Genomic DNA, 18,651 nt, shown 5'->3' on the forward strand with positions numbered 1-18,651 from the left:
TTCGTTTAATATTTTTATTGGTTAAAAAGAATAAGACTTACAAAATTAAAAGTAAGATATACTTGATTTGGTAAAATTTATCTAATAAAAAATATGAAAAGAGAACATGTAAGTATGTAACTAGGGAGTGATTGATAGAGCGATACATCAAATCCATGATTGTTTATTCTGTCATATTTACTACTAACGAGTGATTGATAGAGTGATACATCCTTATGATTTTTGATACGTAGATGGCTTCCTCGACCGTCTTTACTTGGAGGCCCCTTTCAACGAATTATGTGCTTATTCATATACACTTGTCTTTTCTCCCGTTCGACTATTGAAGTAAAGGAAGGACGACCATTGTTTTGCGTTTTTTCTTTACTTCTTAAAGCTTTATGTTTGAGTTGTCGAGCTAAGGGGTAACATCCCGACTTGACAATTGGTCTCACAGTAACAACATGAGTCTTTTCAGCACGCTTTGTCATCAGCCATGTACTTCTTAAAAAAACTTATCAGGAGACCACTCATCCTCCAAGGTAAACACACTTAACCTTAGAGTTTTTATAAGTTAGACTCCTGAAAAGAAGATACATCTTATTGTAATGAGTAATACCAATCAAATGTTTAACGCCCTCCTTAAAGGTATAGTCTCATACTTATACAGTCTCGAAATATCTTTTGTTCGGGTGCGAGATTGATTCATTCATGTGTCCCTTTGCATAAATGTCTTTCCAGGAGTTGTTCCTTGTCCATACCTCATTGCACTGATCATTCCCCGCCCTCGTCAGTCTCGAGTGTCACAAAGTGAGTCCGCAATATATCTAGTCCAGTACACACAACTCGATCTTAGTCTAAGAGTAGTTAAAAGAAGAGAATAAAAGGTCAACGACTGATGGAGGATTTCTTCCTACCTCATATTCATCTTAAACCAACATATATACCGAGATGACATCGAACATGAGAGCAAGAAAAAGAAATAATCTTCGTGCAGCTTCAAGTCACGCCACGAGTCATATAAAGGGAAACTATCAAGTACACTTTTTTTTGGGGAGGGGGATAAGCCTGACAAGGTCACCCAAGTGACTTGACTCAAGTCTAAATGAAAGTAAGGTGATGCTATGATGAAGCCTACTGTGAACCCAAAATACTTGATTGATCGACCCATTCATACATACTCGATTCATTAGGTTAAGGAATGGATGAAATCTATAATCAAATAAATACACAAGCGAAGCTGAGAGACATACTGTAATGCACAATGAGTATTCATGTCATAAGTACTTATGAAAATTTCTAATTTTTCATTTTAAAATCTTCAAAGTATGTTTGTGTACATGAAAAACTATAGTAAGTCAAGATGTCTCTAATGGTTAGCTCAAAGGGGGAATCTAAGGGGATATGATTCAAACCCAAGGAAATAAACTAATTTATTAACATTATTAACGACTAACATTTATTTATATAAAAAATAACCATATACAAGTAAATCCCTTACCTTGGACTATTTGCATTGGTGTATCAAAATATATGCACATGATTTCGGAACATTCGAGTGGAGAGCGTTCGGATACAGAATCAACATTAATATCTCAGAAACATAGCAGAGCACCCTTATCTCCCTGCCCCTCTCTCTGTCTCTCCCTCCTCAAATTCAACAACATTCAAGTCTGCAAATTTTCATTCTAGTTTGCAGATTCCAACCCACCCCAACATTCTTCTGTTGGGGGAAGAAAATGCAAGTGTCAGCATGCAATTTGTGGTCTCCGGGAGTGCCACCTCAGGCTCACAGAAGCACTGTTCTCAGCCGCCGGAAGATCTGCTTTGATGGCCTATCCTGTGTGTGCCGCTCTCACTCCCAACACTTCCCAAACGACACCGTTTCCTCCCAACCCATCTCCATTTCAAGGTTCCCCACCATCACATTATGTAGCTCCATTGTTTTGCTGTAATGGGTGTCTGTGTTTTGCTGCAACAATAGCCAAAGTTTGAATCCTTGTGCATGTTATATAGTTCATAAAACTGCATTTTTATAGTTTTTTTTTTTTGGTGGGTTGTAACTTTTCTTGATGTAGGCTTATTTGATTATACGTGTAGGCCAGTTCAAGATGAATCACAGGATTTTGAAGCAATGCTGAGTAAAGAAATTATGTCCCCGACACGACGTGTGTTAATTGCGAGCTTGACTATGTTTTCCTGTTTCCAATCTTCAAGGTACTTGTCAGGTCCGCACTATTCAGCTTCCATGTTCAATTTGTTTGATTGTATATATAAGTAGTATATTGCAAAGTTCATAAATTGTTAACTGGAATTTGAATGGTCATTGTCATCCACTTCACATTTATACATTGCTTAAAGCTTATAATTTTCATCTTGTCAATGCTGATGAGGTGGAATTAATGGAGTAAGGTGATAGAATTCTAGTTGTTTTGTTGTAATTTTCTATCTCTTTCATGATAGATATACTGTACTATTCTCTCATAGAAGCCTCTATTTGTATTTACTATTTACTTCCAAAGTCTCTCATCTTGCAATAATTTGTAAATGCACAGCCTTAGCATTGGGAGATCCATCAGTGACACTTGAACAAGTGACTCCTCCTGTGTTTCCTTCTGGGCCACTCTTTCCTGCAGAGGTTAGCTTTCAGCTATGGCACCTCTTTTTATGACACTTTTTATTCTAACCTCTCAACAGCAATATTCCCGGCAGCTTATTCCAATGCATTGTGATTGGCAGGATCGAGTTGTTCAACTATTTGAAAGGAACACGTACTCTGTTGTTAACATCTTCGATGTCACATTGCGTCCTCAACTTAATGTGACAGGTGTGGTTGAGGTAACCTAGTACTTAAATGCTGCTATCTGATGTTAAGTCAGTTGAAGGATATATTAGGACTATCTAATTTATTAATCGTTATAGCATCTCTAGCTTATAAGCATCATAAGATTTTTGTTGCCAAACCTATGTGCTGGAATCAAACAAAATAGTTACTGTTTGCATCAATACTGGCAGATTCCTGAAGGAAATGGTTCTGGAGTAGTCTGGGATGACGAGGGCCACATTGTGACAAATTATCATGGTGAGAATCAGTGGTGGATATACAGTTTTATGTTAAGTCTAAATTCACTATCTTGTATCTCCAAAACAGTATATGTATACTTTTACATTGGGTCTATTTACTCCGATTTGAGTGTGTGGATCTGGATCGGGCCTTTCCACTGTATTTATGTCATTTAACTTGACTTCTAGACTTGGATGAATTCTCAATGCAATACTGAGAATTTGTTGAAAATGTTCCGATCCTAATAAATATCTTTTGATCTTTCTCCCCTTTCCCCAAGCCTTTGGAATTTTTAGACCCAGTGTTTGCCAAGCCTACTGGCTGGACTCTATTGGAGGGGTTTTCATTATTCATGCACACACACACACACACCAATCTTAGTTTATCCACTAGGCTTTTACAGATTAGGTGAAGTTATCTGATTGTTACATTCTTATATTACTCAGTAATTGGCAATGCCCTTTCAAGAAACCCAAGCTCTGGTCAGGTTGTTGCACGAGTTAATATTCTAGCATCAGATGGGTGAGGCTCATGGAGACTTTCTTTGCATATAATGCTTTTGCAAAAAATAATCAATATATGTATTTCTGACACTTTCTATTATAAAGGGTACAAAAGAATTTTGAGGCTACAGTCGTTGGAGCTGACCGTTTAAAAGATCTTGCTGTCTTGAAGGTATCCCACTCTATTCATTTCAAATAAATTTCGGTTGCTATCAAAATTACAGTCCTATGGATGTTAGGCCTCATGACTAAAACAATCTTTTGAACTTTTTTTCCCCTGCAAATCACTTGTCAATTATTCATATCTTTTCCAAGTTCGATATTGTTTTTGCTGCTGTTATGCATCGTAGTGGCAAATCAGGTCTTGTATTTGCTTGTTTCAGCTTTACCTCTACAATCTACTCCATTTAATGACTAATTCATAATTCAACTTTAAAATGTTGTGTTAATTAAAGTAGTACTAATAATACCACCAAGCGTGTTGATTAACTGACATGGAGTTGTTCTAGATTAAGCAGAGGTCTCCGGCTCGAGTCCCTGTGAATTCAACCGCGTTTAAATACTTAGTAGAAAGAGCTTTATCACCCACAGTGGTCATACTTGGCTCAAATAGGATTGCCTCAGTGGAGGGTACCTGTGGTTTAAACTAAAAAAAGTAGCACTAATGATGAGTTTGTCTGTATACATCCCTTTAACATCGTTGGTGAAGTGGAGGATTAAATATTAGACTGAATTATGAAGACCACCCTCAACTCAGGGTCATGTGCAATTTTCCCCCGAGTGTTCCCAGAACAATGAAGCCCCTAAATCAATGACTGTGTGAACCATGCCTGTGTCTATCTCATTTGAATAGTTAAAAAATTGTGCATGTATCATACAATACTAGATATTAAAAACTTCAGAAATACAGGTAGAAGCCCCTGAAGATATTTTAAGGCCTATCAAGGTGGGGCAGTCATCGTCTCTAAAAGTTGGGCAGCAGTGTTTGGCAATTGGAAATCCGTTTGGCTTTGATCACACCCTCACAGTTGGGGTTATCAGTGGACTTAACCGAGACATCTTTAGTCAAACCGGTGTCACAATTGGTGGCGGTATTCAAACTGATGCAGCAATAAATCCCGGGAACAGGTTAAAGAGGCTCCCTTTCATATCTGAACTAGGAATGGTTCCCTTTCCGTTGTTGCAATTCACTTTGTCAAGAAGTTGTTCTCTTCATTTTGGTGTTAACTAGTGCTGTTTCTTACTTTTCCTGTGACTCTAATAGTGGAGGTCCTCTCCTGAATTCGAAAGGAAGCTTAATTGGGATTAATACTGCAATATTTACTCAGACAGGCAAGTTTCTTTATCTTTGTTGCCACCACAATCAGAAGGCGTTGGACTACATTACAAAATATTGATGTATGTTTCATATGATAGCAGAGGAAATCATTTCAAAATTTAGAATATTGAATGTTACATTGTTGGTCTATGAGCCCGTTTAAGGATGCGGACTAAAGAACACTTATTGGAGTTTACCTATTAGAAAAAGCACTAGATAATCTCCAATAAGTGCTCTCTCGTCTGCATCCAAACAGACTTTATAAGCCACAAGTTCTGGTTACCCTAATATAGCTTTGCACGCTTCACTTTTATTGCAGGAACATCAGCTGGTGTTGGATTTGCCATCCCATCTTCGACTGTACTTCGAATTGTTCCTCAATTGATTCAATATGGAAAAGTAAGTGGAACATCACACCACACACAGGAAAAACAGTACCTTTTATCTATTCTATATATTGGCGTGCATGTTTTTTAGCTCTATATTTTTGTAAGATCTATAGTATATACCCATATCTGAGTCCATGGTTCATCAATTTAAGGTTGTTAGAGGTGGTTTGAATGTGGATATTGCTCCTGACTTAGTTGCCAATCAACTTAATGTTCGAAATGGGGCTCTTATTCTTCAGGTAAGTCCATCAGATTTTTTTTTTGCTTTACTGCAATTGAACTTTGTATTTATAGTTTCTTCGAAATCGTTCTTTAACTCCCAAGTACTTGTGTTCTTTAGGTTCCTGCAAATAGTCCTGCTGCCAAAGCTGGGCTAATTCCCACGACAAGGGGCTTTGCCGGTAATATAGTCCTTGGAGATATCATTGTTGCAGTTGACAATAAACCTGTGAGCCTTCTTTTGCAGAAACTGTTTATTAATTGTTTAAACCATTCTCTTTCAAAGGCCAAGATAATCATGTTATATGGTAAACCTTTATTTTATTGATCTATAAATAAAACACAAATATTGCTTTCATAATTCATACACATTACACAACATGTCTAAGTAGACAAGGTGATAATTCATGAATTTGATAATTTGGGTGCATCCTTTCCAGGTGAAGAGCAAAGCAGAATTGTTGAAAGCATTGGATGACTATAATGTAGGAGATAAAGTAATCTTGCTCATTCAGAGGGGTAGTGAAAAGTTGGAGGTGCCTATGCTACTTGAGGAACAAAAATCTTGAGAGTTGAGACGTTCTAATATGCACTGATGATATATTATAATCCACTCATTATGTTTGTAGAAATGTATTATGCATTAAACAAAAAAGAAAAGAAATTATATTTGTGCATAAAGTATTCATGTAGGGAAAGGAATAAGTATTTATTAAATGACCATTTTCTTCCAAGTTTGATAAATCTTAAAGGGTTGATGACGAATATCAGGTTTTCAATCTTCAATTTTCATCGTCACTTTTGAGTTGAGTACTTGATTTTCATTTTCCAAAGCATTGAAATCCTTAAAAAAGTTGTGGGAACTTTTTTCTAAAGAACCTTGTACTTATTAGTGAAAGCATTTTTGGAGCTAGGGTCTAATTTTTAATAATTTGATGTAAAAATTATTTTCTATAATTAATATAAAATTTAAATTTAAATGGCTTATTTTTCTTGTTTCCTTGCCTTTATCATTTTTATTATAAAGAAATTATTAAGTATTATCATTTTTTTCAAAAAAAATTAAACACGTCTTTTTTTTATGACCAACATATACCAATAAAAAAAGGATTATTTCGGTGGGTAAGGATTCATTTATTCATATATGCTTTTTAAAAGAAAAACGTTTTTAAGAAAAATTTGTGTTATATTCCGATGCAGCAAAAACTAAAAATTTGTGTTAGAAAATAAATAATTCTTTCATAAAATGAAAGTCATAAAGTTATTTTAATTATCACTTTCTCATTAGTTAATAATTAAAGCTCTTAAAAAGATAAAAATTACAAATACTTATTAAAAACTTATAAGATAGGCCTAAAATTCAACCATTTAAATCAATTTCACCCAAGAATCAATAATGTGAAACGCAGAAACTCCAATAAATGGCAAAAGTTATGGTGTGCTGTTTTCAACCAACACTGCATTCACATGCAATAAGTAGATTATAACTTGATTGCTTTGTTAATTTAAACTAACATTCCACGTTGTTTTGGATTTTGCTAGGCGCAGTTGAGACAAAGAAAGACATCGAATAAATAATTGAATATATACAAATAAACCTTTATTAATTTAATTTCTATTGGCAAATTTTATTTGACTGCAAATTTAACGTTTAAATAGGTCAATGTGAAATGTGAACATGCATGGACTTGGAACCCCATGGATTATGCTTAAATGCATGTCTCACATTTGTTGAGTGCGTATATATGCTTGTTAAATCCTACCAGTAATTATATTAAAGTAATTTTCTAAACCACAACGTTAAAATTTGTCAATCAAACGTGTCGGAAAGTAGAAAAAATTGGACACTTGAAAGTTGAAAATTATGGTAAATTGCAACCAATTGAAAGGAAAGGAGAAGAAGAAAAGAGCACTACACAAATTTTCGGAGCTATTGATTACGTGTGTAAGATAGACAGTGTTTTAAACCAAGAATATTCCAATAATTATGATTATCATAACACTGATAATTACTTACGGTAATTGTTGCTTCTAGTTATATTTTAAAATTAAAATATTTTTCATGATGAAAAATGAAAACAACACTTTTCTTTTTAAAAAATTATCCTATTATATAATAATTCTTAAATTTGAACTAGACCAATTGGTGCGAAGTAACCAGTTTTAGTAACATGTCATAACTCATAATGTGACTGGGTTTGATTAGACAGATTTTTAACAATGGTAATTATTTTGGTTAGGTAACTTGAATGTAAAACCGACCCAGGTTCATTTTTTATTTTATTTACGTAATTCTTTGCTAATGTGCTTTGAGTGTGTTTAACATTTTATGCCTAGGAAAGTTGGATGTTACTTTAATTTTCATGGTAAATTAAAAGAAATTTCGATATCGATATAAACGAACCACACGCATATCAATATCTTATTAGAGAAAAAATTTGATGCACCGACGTGTAAAATTTTTTTACACCGTCAACCAATCAGATTTTAAGGATGTGCCATGTCAATTAATGAAATTAAATAAAATGAGAGATTTTCTCACATCCTTGAAATCTGATTGGTTGACGATGTAAAAAAATTTTACACCGTCGGTGCATAGAAATTAAACTCATCTTATTAATTGAACTTCCCAATATCATGACGAAGTTGATCAGAAATGTGCCATCTGTTTCCATGTATTTGCTTCCTCAATCCATTCAGGAAATACTTTTATTTATTTAAATTACATGCAAGAGATTATGGAAACTATATAATTGGAACATATATAATTTTACACGATAATTAGTAATAGACTGCTAACTGCTCAAGAATGATGTCAAAATATGCTTTATAGTGATTCTTCTAGGAACAGATAAGGGTTGAATTTGCGGCAGTAGCTTTTCATTTAAGCAAAAGTATCAGAATCAGAATATAATTTGGAATTTGTATATGCTGCGTGAATGTCACATTTCAATTAAGTATAACAAACCTGAATAGGATGGCTAAATATTTGACCAATATGTCTAACACATATGGCTAAAAACTAACAACTAACATTTGTCTAAAAAAAACATTCTTTTTTTTAAGGTAAATTCGTTTTTTCGAGTTAACTCGTAGACTCGTAAGAGTCTAAAAGAAAATCTATCATGGTGTATTGAGAACACATACTACAACCATCAAGGAGATATTAACTAAATAAATTCAACATCCAACTTCATAATAGATCATAGTTCAATATTCTTTTTGAAATGTAAGAGAATCAAATGAATGAACAATGAATTGAAAAAAAGAATTGAAAACAGAAGTGAGAAACAAAGAATTGAAATCAAATGAATGAAATGAAACAGTGAACTGAGTTCCAAAACTGATAGTGAGTTTGGCTCACGAAACTATCATGATTCACATTTAACCAAATCCTTTGGAAATTTAAGGGCATAGAATCCTGATGTTGTTGATCAAGTTAACATATTTTCTCATGTTCTAAGCAAGGAGAAGGCTGATTAAGGTCAGAACTCTGGGAGAATGGGGAAGAAACACGATCCAGACCCTAAATTACCTTTTCAATTTGGGCCCAAATTACCCTTTTAATTTCAGGATATAGTGCAAACTCCAATTTTTTTCTTGACTCGTTAACTCGGAGTAAACTTGAGAGTTTGTACGAGTCTACCGAGTTTGCTTGAGTCAAGGAAATTTCGAGTTACCTGTGAGTTAACTCGTTTTTGACACCTAGAAACATAAACTCGTGCGAGTGATACAGATGCATGCATGGGCTGCACGTATCGCAGGAATAAAAAATAATATTTAATTCGTATTATTTTAGAAGCATATTTATAAGTTAGGATTTTATTGTTTCTTATCTTATAAGATTGGAAATTAGAGATTTTTTTCTTAATTAGATAGGATCTAATTTTTCTATTTTCTTGTATATTAATCCTTATAAAAGGATGATTTCTGAATTGAATGATATCAATAAAGAATTTCCTTATGAAACCTAAAGTTTGAAGATGCTCTGTCAAGGACGAGCCGCTTCTTCTTTATTCAGTCTGGGTTGTAAGAAGAATGCTCTTGCATCTAAATTTATGAACAGATTTTCCGCTAAGGACCATAACAGCGAGTTTAAGAGTTAACTCGCGAGTTTGACAACACTGGTTCTGGTCCTGCTTAGGTTCTTTTAGCTGGTCAACTGGTCGTTTACTCAAGTCCTAAGTTTCAAAGCAGGTTTAATGGGCATGCCTTCACTATCGCAGCAATTAAAGAAGTGAATGAAGAATTTTGTTATTACTAATAGTTTAAAATACCTAAACTGACATGTCACTTATTCTTCTTTGACACGTAACATAAGAAATACAAGACACAAATGTTATAGAAAAGGGAATTTTGGGTCCAAGAGTTAGCAGCAGGAAAATGATAAAATTGTCCCCAAAAAGGCCCTCAGAAAATTTGGGGCAGGGAATTAATCAGCTTGAAAACTACATTAAGAGTATTATATTAAGAAAGTGGTCCATCCTATATCTTACAAAAGAACAATTCAAAATAGAATTGTTTAGTAATTAGAAAAATGAAGGAATGAGAAGCTTGCCTTGTCATTTTGTGCTTGTCTTTGATTTGTTGAAGGTTAAAGGAGAGGTTTGTGAGCATCAGCAAAGTGTGAAAATGGATTAATTACATTATAAAAACCCCAAGAAAGCTACTAATTTTGTAGTCTCTTCTGATCCTTAATTTGGTCATTCACAGAACAAATATATTAAGCTAAGTGGGGAAAGTGAGAAGATCCACTGAATGGGTTTTACTTTTGCTTGACTTGAGTGACATCTTCCTTGGATGGTGTTCTTAAGAAGCTCTTATAATCACAATCTCTTCTCATTAGAGGCATCCTGAAAGAGCGGCAAAAGCTTCGGAAACAGGCTCCTTCTTGGACTAAGGAATTTTGCACAGACTGTGAGTTAGCATAACTTGAAACTTCTTAAGTGCTTTTAGCTTCTATTGTGTCATTAAATTATACTTGAGAACAGCACCTTAATAATGGGTTTTGTTTGGTTTTCCAACATTTGCTAACTTCAACATGCTTGTGTTATATGCAATATTAATTGTTACTTAACTTAATAGGTTCATGCTTCTTACAGATACTACCAGAGCAAGAATTGACATCTTTAACTCTGTCTCTATAAAGAAGGTGAAAGAGGAGATGGAATTGGAAGTGAGGAGTGACATGGAAAAGATTGATGATGTGATGGTGATGCCTGGTTTTCGTTTTCATCCAACAGATGAGGAGCTTGTTGGTTATTACCTCAAGAGAAAAGTTCAGCAGAAGTCTCTTCCTGTTGACCTGATTAAACAAGTGGATATTTACAAATATGATCCATGGGACCTTCCAAGTAAGAAGAACTCTTCACACATGTTTTTCTAGCTTTCTCTACTTTTGCAGTTTTGTTTTGGAAAATGATTTGTAGATTCACTATGTTGTATAGTGTAGATATTCAACACACATCCAGAGTGAGAAAAAAGAAGAGAAAATAGAGAAGTGGTGAATGTGATATAGAATATAAAAGAGATGATATAGAGACAAAAAAAAGTGTACGAGTGTCTGCACTATTTATATTTCTGAGTATCATTACTGTTTTGAGTAGTTATACTTAAACATCCAAACACTAGAAATGTCTTACAAACACCCCATTTTTTTCTCAATCTTTATCTTCACATCATATTCACTATATTTATTTTCATTACTTCTTACAACATAACTCATTTCTAGTGACCAAAGAACAGTTTTTTATTTAAATTTTTGTTATCTTTTTATGTACATGAAGAACTGGCTAGTACTGGGGAGAAAGAATGGTATTTCTACTGCCCAAGGGACAGAAAATACAGAAACAGTGCAAGGCCAAATAGAGTGACAAGAGCAGGGTTTTGGAAGGCCACTGGAACTGACAGGCCTATATACTCATCAGAAGGAAAATGCATTGGTTTGAAGAAGTCACTGGTGTTCTACAGAGGAAGAGCTGCCAAAGGGATGAAAACTGACTGGATGATGCATGAATTTAGGCTACCTTGTATGCCATCAGACTCTGCAGCTCCTCCCAAGAAACTCTCAGATAAAAGCTTCTCTGCAACTGTGAGTATATATTGCACCAATTCCTTATAATATACATGTATACTTGAGATTCACTTAATCATATGGTTCCTACACCCACTTTGTGGGGCTCATTGTATATTGTAAAAATAAGAGATTATAAGTCCTTGTAGAAATTACTTTTAACCATAAAATTGAATCATTAAGTTCTATTTTTAAAAACACACATTTTGAAGTGTACTCACCTATGGGAGAGATAATAAGAAAGTAGAGATAGATGTAATATGTGATAAGAAAAGAAAGGTAAAGAAAAAAAATGAGGTGGATGTTAGTGTTGGGGGTGTTTAAAGATCATACTTGTTTCTCGCGCTCTCATTTGATATTATTTTTTTAGAAAAAAAAAGATTTATTCACACTCACTTTCTGTTTGGACATACGATAGAAAATCAGGGTGAAGTCAAAATCATGATGGACAGTTATAAAAGTAAAAAAAAAATTGCTTCTATCCACCATAAATTTGGTTTTACAGTGATTTTACACCGCATATGAAAAGATTGGTGGTGAATGATGTGTCTCTACTCTCTACTCTCTACTATAGGTGTGTATTCCAATTCTGATAGTCACTGTAGTGAACTTGAACTAACTAAGTGGTTCATGTGTTTTCAGGATTCTTGGGCAATCTGCAGAATATTCAAGAAAACCAACTCCCTATCCATGGTACAGAAAGCTTTATCTCACCCTTGGATCTCTGAGTTACCAGGAGGCATGGTATCTGATTTACTCACACAGCAGGGTGCAAACTTCAACCAGTTCTGTTCTGAGAATATCACAACACCATCAGCCATTCAATTTTGTGGTAATACCAAGCAGGAGCAACTACACCTAATCTCCAATGCTAATATCACTAACTTCTCAGTCTCAGCCTCAGCCTCAGATATTCCTGCTTATAAACCTATCATCAATAGCAACACAGTTACCAAATCCCAACAAATTCCTGTTTCAGATGGAGACCTTGCTGATAACCTCATGTTCTACACACTTGAACCAACAGGCCCCACCAACCCTGACTATATAGGATTTGAAGAGCCAAGCCAGAATTATGGTGGCTTCTCAATTAGCCTCCCTCAGGACATGCAACCAAACATAACTCAAGTGCAGCTTAATCAGTGGGAAAGTACTGTTGAGAGAACAATTGGGTTTCCCTTCAATTTGCCTTCAAATGAGGCTTGGAAGTCTGCTTTGGCATCTTGGGACTCACCCCCTTGCTCCACTGAGATGTCCACCTCTTTTTAACAAATGCTACACTTAAACCAAATTGGGGACATTCATGTGATGTGGGGTGATCAGCAATAGGCATCTAGTTAATTAGTATAGTTACCATTTTTACAATTAGTATATTTACCACTAAAATCAATGCCAATTTGGGTATTGATTTTACTTGTAAATGTACAAGTGTTTGTTTCCCTGTTCATATTTGTATGTACCCTGCCTAAAAGCCAATACCACAGGAAAAAGCCACAATTTTATAATTGGGGTGTTGGTATATTATATGACAAGGTAAAGTGATAAATTAATAGACTCTAAGGCCTTGTCAAATTTGTCAGAATTTGTATTGAAGTTTTTGTATATAGTTTTGTTTTGAAGTAAATGAGAGAAGATTCATATGAAATGGTCCATTCTCATATATATTTGTTGGTCGCTTTCTTATTCTTTGTTTTGCTTTATTAGCTTATATGACATGAACTTATGTGCTTAATATGTATGTTTACATATGATTTTATATAATTTTAGGTGTCAATATGAAAGTGAAAATGTTCAAGAACATATATATGTTCAAAAACATATATCTTAAGGTCCCCGCCCAGTCATAAAAAAAAAACATATTGTAGATACTTTAAAAAAGGAAAAACTTCAATCATTGCATCACTATTGGAATACATGTCATAAACCAAAGTCCTAATCACATAAGACCATATCAGTTTTTCATAATAAGAACTAGAAGCGGAAGGCGTACCTGAATTCATTGTTTGTAAATGATCGCAATATGAAGTTCGAGATTGAGTGTAAGATGGAGGGACGATCTTCCAGTTTTTCAATGTATGAAGTTACTTGATGTCCTCTAAAAGGGGGAAAGAGAGACTTTTTCATTACAATGAAATCCGGAGACCATGACCCTTATTTATAGACTTAAGTTGTGATAATTTCAATTTTCCCCCTCAACAAATTAAAATATAATTTCTACCTCTACACAATAACTTCCATGACAATCATACCCTTTAGTCCTTAAAACCTTAATTTCGAATTAGATCACTTTAGATACACTTTTATCAATAATGACTATACATTTCGATAATTACATGTGTGACCCTATATGTTGAATTTTAATATAACACATATCTTAAGGCTTGGTGTATACTATACATGTGTTCATCTATTGATGGTTTTTTGTGTTAGTCCAATATGGTGTGTGAATAGATCCTCATGACCCTCATGTTAATTTTGCCACATGCCACTTAGTTTAAATTTCTACACAAAAGTATTAAAATTTGGTTTAAAATCAAGGCTGCATCCATACCACGAGATTTCAAATGGTGTTAATATCATCTTTATCATATTTGTATGTTTTCAGTCATTTTTAATCTTTTTATTTTAATATTGATTATTTATTGTTTCATTTATTCTACCTATACTTTAAGTTATATATCATAATTTTTTATCTTTCAGTGTCTTATAAACTATTGTCTTGATAATTTATCTAATTCCCCTTCTTCCAATATAATCATATATAACATGGCTACGACAAACATTTCAGAAGGATTGCAAAGGGGACAAAAACAGAAAGTGCCACGGCACCAAAAGAATTGGGAAGAGGTTCTTGGAATCTTGTTCATTCTGAAAACGCTTAAAAGTCAAAACTAAAGTTAAAACAAAGCACAATAATTGCTGTTCAGAGACAAAAGGCTTATATTTTGGCTGTATAATTATAGGTATAGTTGATAATAAAAATTAAATAAATAAAAATAGTTTTCACGGTTTTAGATAAGGAACACAGAGGCAAAATCCTCTACAGTTTCAAATGAATATTTATTAGCGCATGAAGGAGTGAAATTAATGTTCCGTGTAAAAATGAATTTAATTAAAATTGGAAATTAAGCAAGTGAAACGGTGCATATGTTCACTTTCATACGAGTTGCAAAATCTCATAATGAATACTACGTTGTTGTTCTGCATGAGGCGACGTGAAATTAAAAAACAGTATACAAGCATTCGAAAAGGCACATAATTAGTGAGCAGATAATGCATTGGATTGAGAATTGAGATCTTACTTCTTGATCAGTATTTGCAATTGCATGAAACTAAGTTGCACTGTATATATAAAATAAGTAATTACGTACGTAGATATACACACGCTAACTATACTACATTTATATATTATTCTAATTAAACAGAAGCCAATTATCTAACCTTCATGTTATCAATTAGTTACAACAAAGTTTGAACTTCTAATGTATTTAGTTTCAGAATTTGAAAGCTCGTTTGGTATATGTTATATAGTACTGTAAGATGTGATAGTATAAGACTTGATGGTATTAGGCCTAATAAAAATTTAATACTATACAGTGTTTGGTCATATAGTGTATAACTTATCATTTCGTTCAAATCAATGTAAACATATGTTTCGTGAAATATTGAATAATGATATTAATGATATATATTCTAAAAATGAAGATGACATGAGTGGTAAAGAGAGGCGGTAAGGGTAGTGACAAGGCAGTTGCGATAATGGCGATGGAGGTGGTGGCGGTGATGGAGGTTGGTGGTTGTAGCTAGAGATGACAGTGATGATACTGAGTAGTGGTTAGGGTAGTGGTGACCGACAATGTTGTAAGTGATGGTGAGGATGGTGGTGGCAGTGGAGGGAGGTGGTGGTGGTGGTGGTGGGTTGTGGTGGCGGCAATGGCGATGGCCGACAGTGGTGATGTTTGGAAGTGATGATGACGATGATGGTGGCGGTGGCGGCGATGGAGGGAGGTGGTTGTGGTTGTAGTGGTGGTGGTGGGCCATGGCGGTATGTAGTGGTGGCGGCGATGACTATGGCAGTTGAGGTGGTGGAGGCGGCGGTGGTGGTATTGTAAGGTGATGGTGATGATGGTGGGGGCCATGTCAATGGTGGTAGGTGGTGGCGGTGGCAATGGCGATAGCGATGACGACATCGACGGTGCTGACAGTGGTGGTGGCGGCGGTGACGATAGCGTGGTGGCAGCGGTAGAGAGCGGTGGTGGAGGCGACAATAAGGGTGGCGATGGTGGAGGATGGTAGCGATGGTGGATGGTTTTGGCGGTGGCGGTGGATTAAATAATTTTCATGTAACTTTATACATCACACTCTTATCATATGTCTTATCCATCATCTATATGGTGAATTAAATCATCCATCATTTTAATGTATAAGAGGAGATTGATGTATAAAGCTTGTACAGTACAATATTAGCGTCAAACAATTGATATGCTCATAATGTATTATATAAATTTATATTATCATGTCTAATACAACGTGCAAAATGAACCCTAAGTGTTTGATATTTCAGTGGTGTGTATAAAGAAAAAAATTGTTAGAAAAGAAAATCTATATATCACTTAATGTAATTTTATATACTCAAGAAAATTAACTCTACGGGATTCTGCAATTATAAATTTCTTTACTTTTAAATAAAGTGAACATGTTTCGATCTACACTTCCTCTATGATGAGTCAGCTGGGAAAGTAAAACACAATGCTTCGTAAATAATAATAATAATATTTAAAAATCAAAATGTTGTGTATACATACAGTTTTCATGGGCTAATATAATCAGTTAATCACTCTTTCAAAATATATATCACCCACCTCCTCTTCCCTCTCAATGCACCAACGACCTCTCATCTCATCCCACACTCAGAAAGTCAATAGATTTAGGCTAATATTTTATTGGGCTTGTCCAACTTACACTCAATGGGCTTGATCCACAGAAATCACAAACGAAATATAAGGGTTGCCGAAAGAATTGGACCTATTAATTAGGCACCTCAAACCCAATCTGTTTTTCCCCATCCGAGTAATTAATGCATTTACTTTGACCATTTTAAGAGAAAATTGCAAGGCTAATAATCATCGAATTGTAGTGGGCTTTTGGCCCATTGAAATTTTAATCATCTAGAGTTTTTTTATTGGTCAAATTTTCACCTCCAATTCTTTATACCTTCCCCTCCTTAACTCATATGTCCATCATATGAGTGACCATTTGGGAAGTTTTTATGGAAAGCATGTGAGTGATGACAAAATGTGTTAGAAAGACCCGTGTTGTTAGCGTGAGACCAGTTGTCAGATCGAGATGTTACAGAGAGTATCTGTCAATTTTATTTTAGAAAAAAAATCAATTATTCAGTACTCCCTCCGTTCCTATATAATTGTCACTATTTTTAACTGAATTTTGTTCCTAATTATTTGTCACTTTACAAAGTTCAAGAGAATATTAATTATACTTTACCAATTGCACTCTTCATTTATTGGTCGTTGAAAAATTGAAAAGTTAGAATTAATAAGAGAGATACTCCCTCCGTTCCAGAAAGTTTGTTGTTTTGCACCATTTTTCAATATCCCAAAATGTTTGTTGTTTTAGAAAATCAATGCATTTTTTGCTAATTTTTTCCACCTATACCCTCATTTAATACATTTTCTCTCACTTATCACCTTTCATATTAACCAACCACAACTATTCTCTATTAATTACATTCTTCTCTATCTAAGTATTATTTAATAGGTGCACATCATACTAGTAAAATTAAATAAGGGCAATCTAGTTAAATTATACTATCAATAATTGTTTTCTTACTCTTTGTGCCACAACCTTAAACTACAAACTTTCTGGAACGGAGGGAGTAAAAGGTATAAGAGCATCTCCAATGGTAGTATCTAATGTTAAATACATACTCATATGAGTATCTATTACAATTGTACTACATATTCAATTCAAACATGACAAATATGAGTATGTGGGAATAAATACTCTACACTAGACTTGAAAAGTGAGCTTGTATTTATTACAAGCACTTACAATTAATTAAAATGGAGAAAAATAATAAAATATACAAATGTGATGTTGATGGTGGGATCCACTATAGAAACTTTTAAGAGTTGTTGGGTTAGAGTAAAAAGTTAGTAAAGTGGTGTAGATGATGTGACATTATGAGAAATTGTAAAAAATGAAGTGTAGATATTTTAGTGAGTATGATGAATGTAGATACTCTAAGAGGAAGTTAGATTGTAATTTTAATAAAACAAGAACATTAATTGTTATTTTTTCATACTTGTGCAACAATCTTAAAATGTCAGTTATATAATAACCGATGAAGTACTTTATCCAAAAATCTCCCTAACATAAGAGTTATAGCTTATAATACTTTCTCTCAGCCCATAGCTAAATATTTAGCGCTTGAGATTTGCAATACTAAGCATTTATAAGGTAACTTATACATGAGAGGTTTCCATTTATAGGATAAGCATTTATAAGGTGACCTAATTTTCTATCCCAAAACTAAGTAACTATATATCTAGTAATTATTGTAAGACTTTTATTTGTTCGTGAATAAAAAATAACAGAGTTGTTATGAATAAACAGTAAACAACTAAATAAGAGAGGAGAATAGAGGAACAAGAGATAGAAAAATAGTGTGATGGGGATGCTCTGCTAGGTGCAAACTCCCTTGTATTTATATTATTAGGTTTGGAGTGTTGAACAAGTATACACGTGGGCCTGGCCCATGGAGTCTTAACTCTGATGGGCATCCAAATATTCATAACACTCCCCCTTGGATGACCATCCCTTAAGAATGTGCCTCATTAAAACCTTACTATGAAAACCCAGTGTGGGATAAAAAACCTAGTGAAGGAAAAAGAGTACATCATTCTATAGTTCGTCTTTGTACATTGCCTCATTAAAAACCTACCATGAAAAACCCAATGGGAAAAAACATGGTTAAGGAAAAAAGAGTACAGTGCATTTTAATTGAAATCTTTAAGCCGACGAACTCCCACATTCTGCACAAGCTTTTCAAATGTTGTAGTTGAAAGAGTCTTCGTAAATAAGTCTGC

At 34.3% G+C, this 18,651-nt stretch overlaps 2 protein-coding genes across 2 annotated transcripts; both read left to right on the forward strand.

Moving 5' to 3' along the window:
• The first annotated feature begins 1,515 nt into the window (after positions 1-1,515).
• LOC130739368 (protease Do-like 8, chloroplastic) lies at positions 1,516-6,237 on the forward strand. The gene is made up of 13 exons (XM_057591639.1): positions 1,516-1,891; positions 2,080-2,207; positions 2,535-2,617; positions 2,719-2,817; positions 2,995-3,061; positions 3,490-3,565; positions 3,652-3,718; positions 4,457-4,674; positions 4,811-4,878; positions 5,184-5,263; positions 5,406-5,492; positions 5,594-5,701; positions 5,913-6,237. The coding sequence occupies exons 1-13, from the start codon at positions 1,719-1,721 to the stop codon at positions 6,039-6,041; spliced, it is 1,383 nt and encodes a 460-aa protein (XP_057447622.1). The 5' UTR covers positions 1,516-1,718; the 3' UTR covers positions 6,042-6,237.
• A 3,847-nt stretch (positions 6,238-10,084) lies between these two features.
• Positions 10,085-13,176, forward strand: LOC130739369 (putative NAC domain-containing protein 94). Its single transcript, XM_057591640.1, has 4 exons — positions 10,085-10,389; positions 10,575-10,826; positions 11,259-11,563; positions 12,188-13,176. Exons 2-4 carry the CDS (start codon positions 10,637-10,639, stop codon positions 12,812-12,814), a joined length of 1,122 nt encoding a protein of 373 aa, XP_057447623.1. The 5' UTR covers positions 10,085-10,389; positions 10,575-10,636; the 3' UTR covers positions 12,815-13,176.
• The last annotated feature ends 5,475 nt before the right edge of the window (positions 13,177-18,651 follow it).

The sequence above is a fragment of the Lotus japonicus genome, chromosome 2 (assembly GCF_012489685.1).
Source record: "Lotus japonicus ecotype B-129 chromosome 2, LjGifu_v1.2".
Classification (NCBI taxonomy): Eukaryota; Viridiplantae; Streptophyta; class Magnoliopsida; order Fabales; family Fabaceae; genus Lotus; species Lotus japonicus.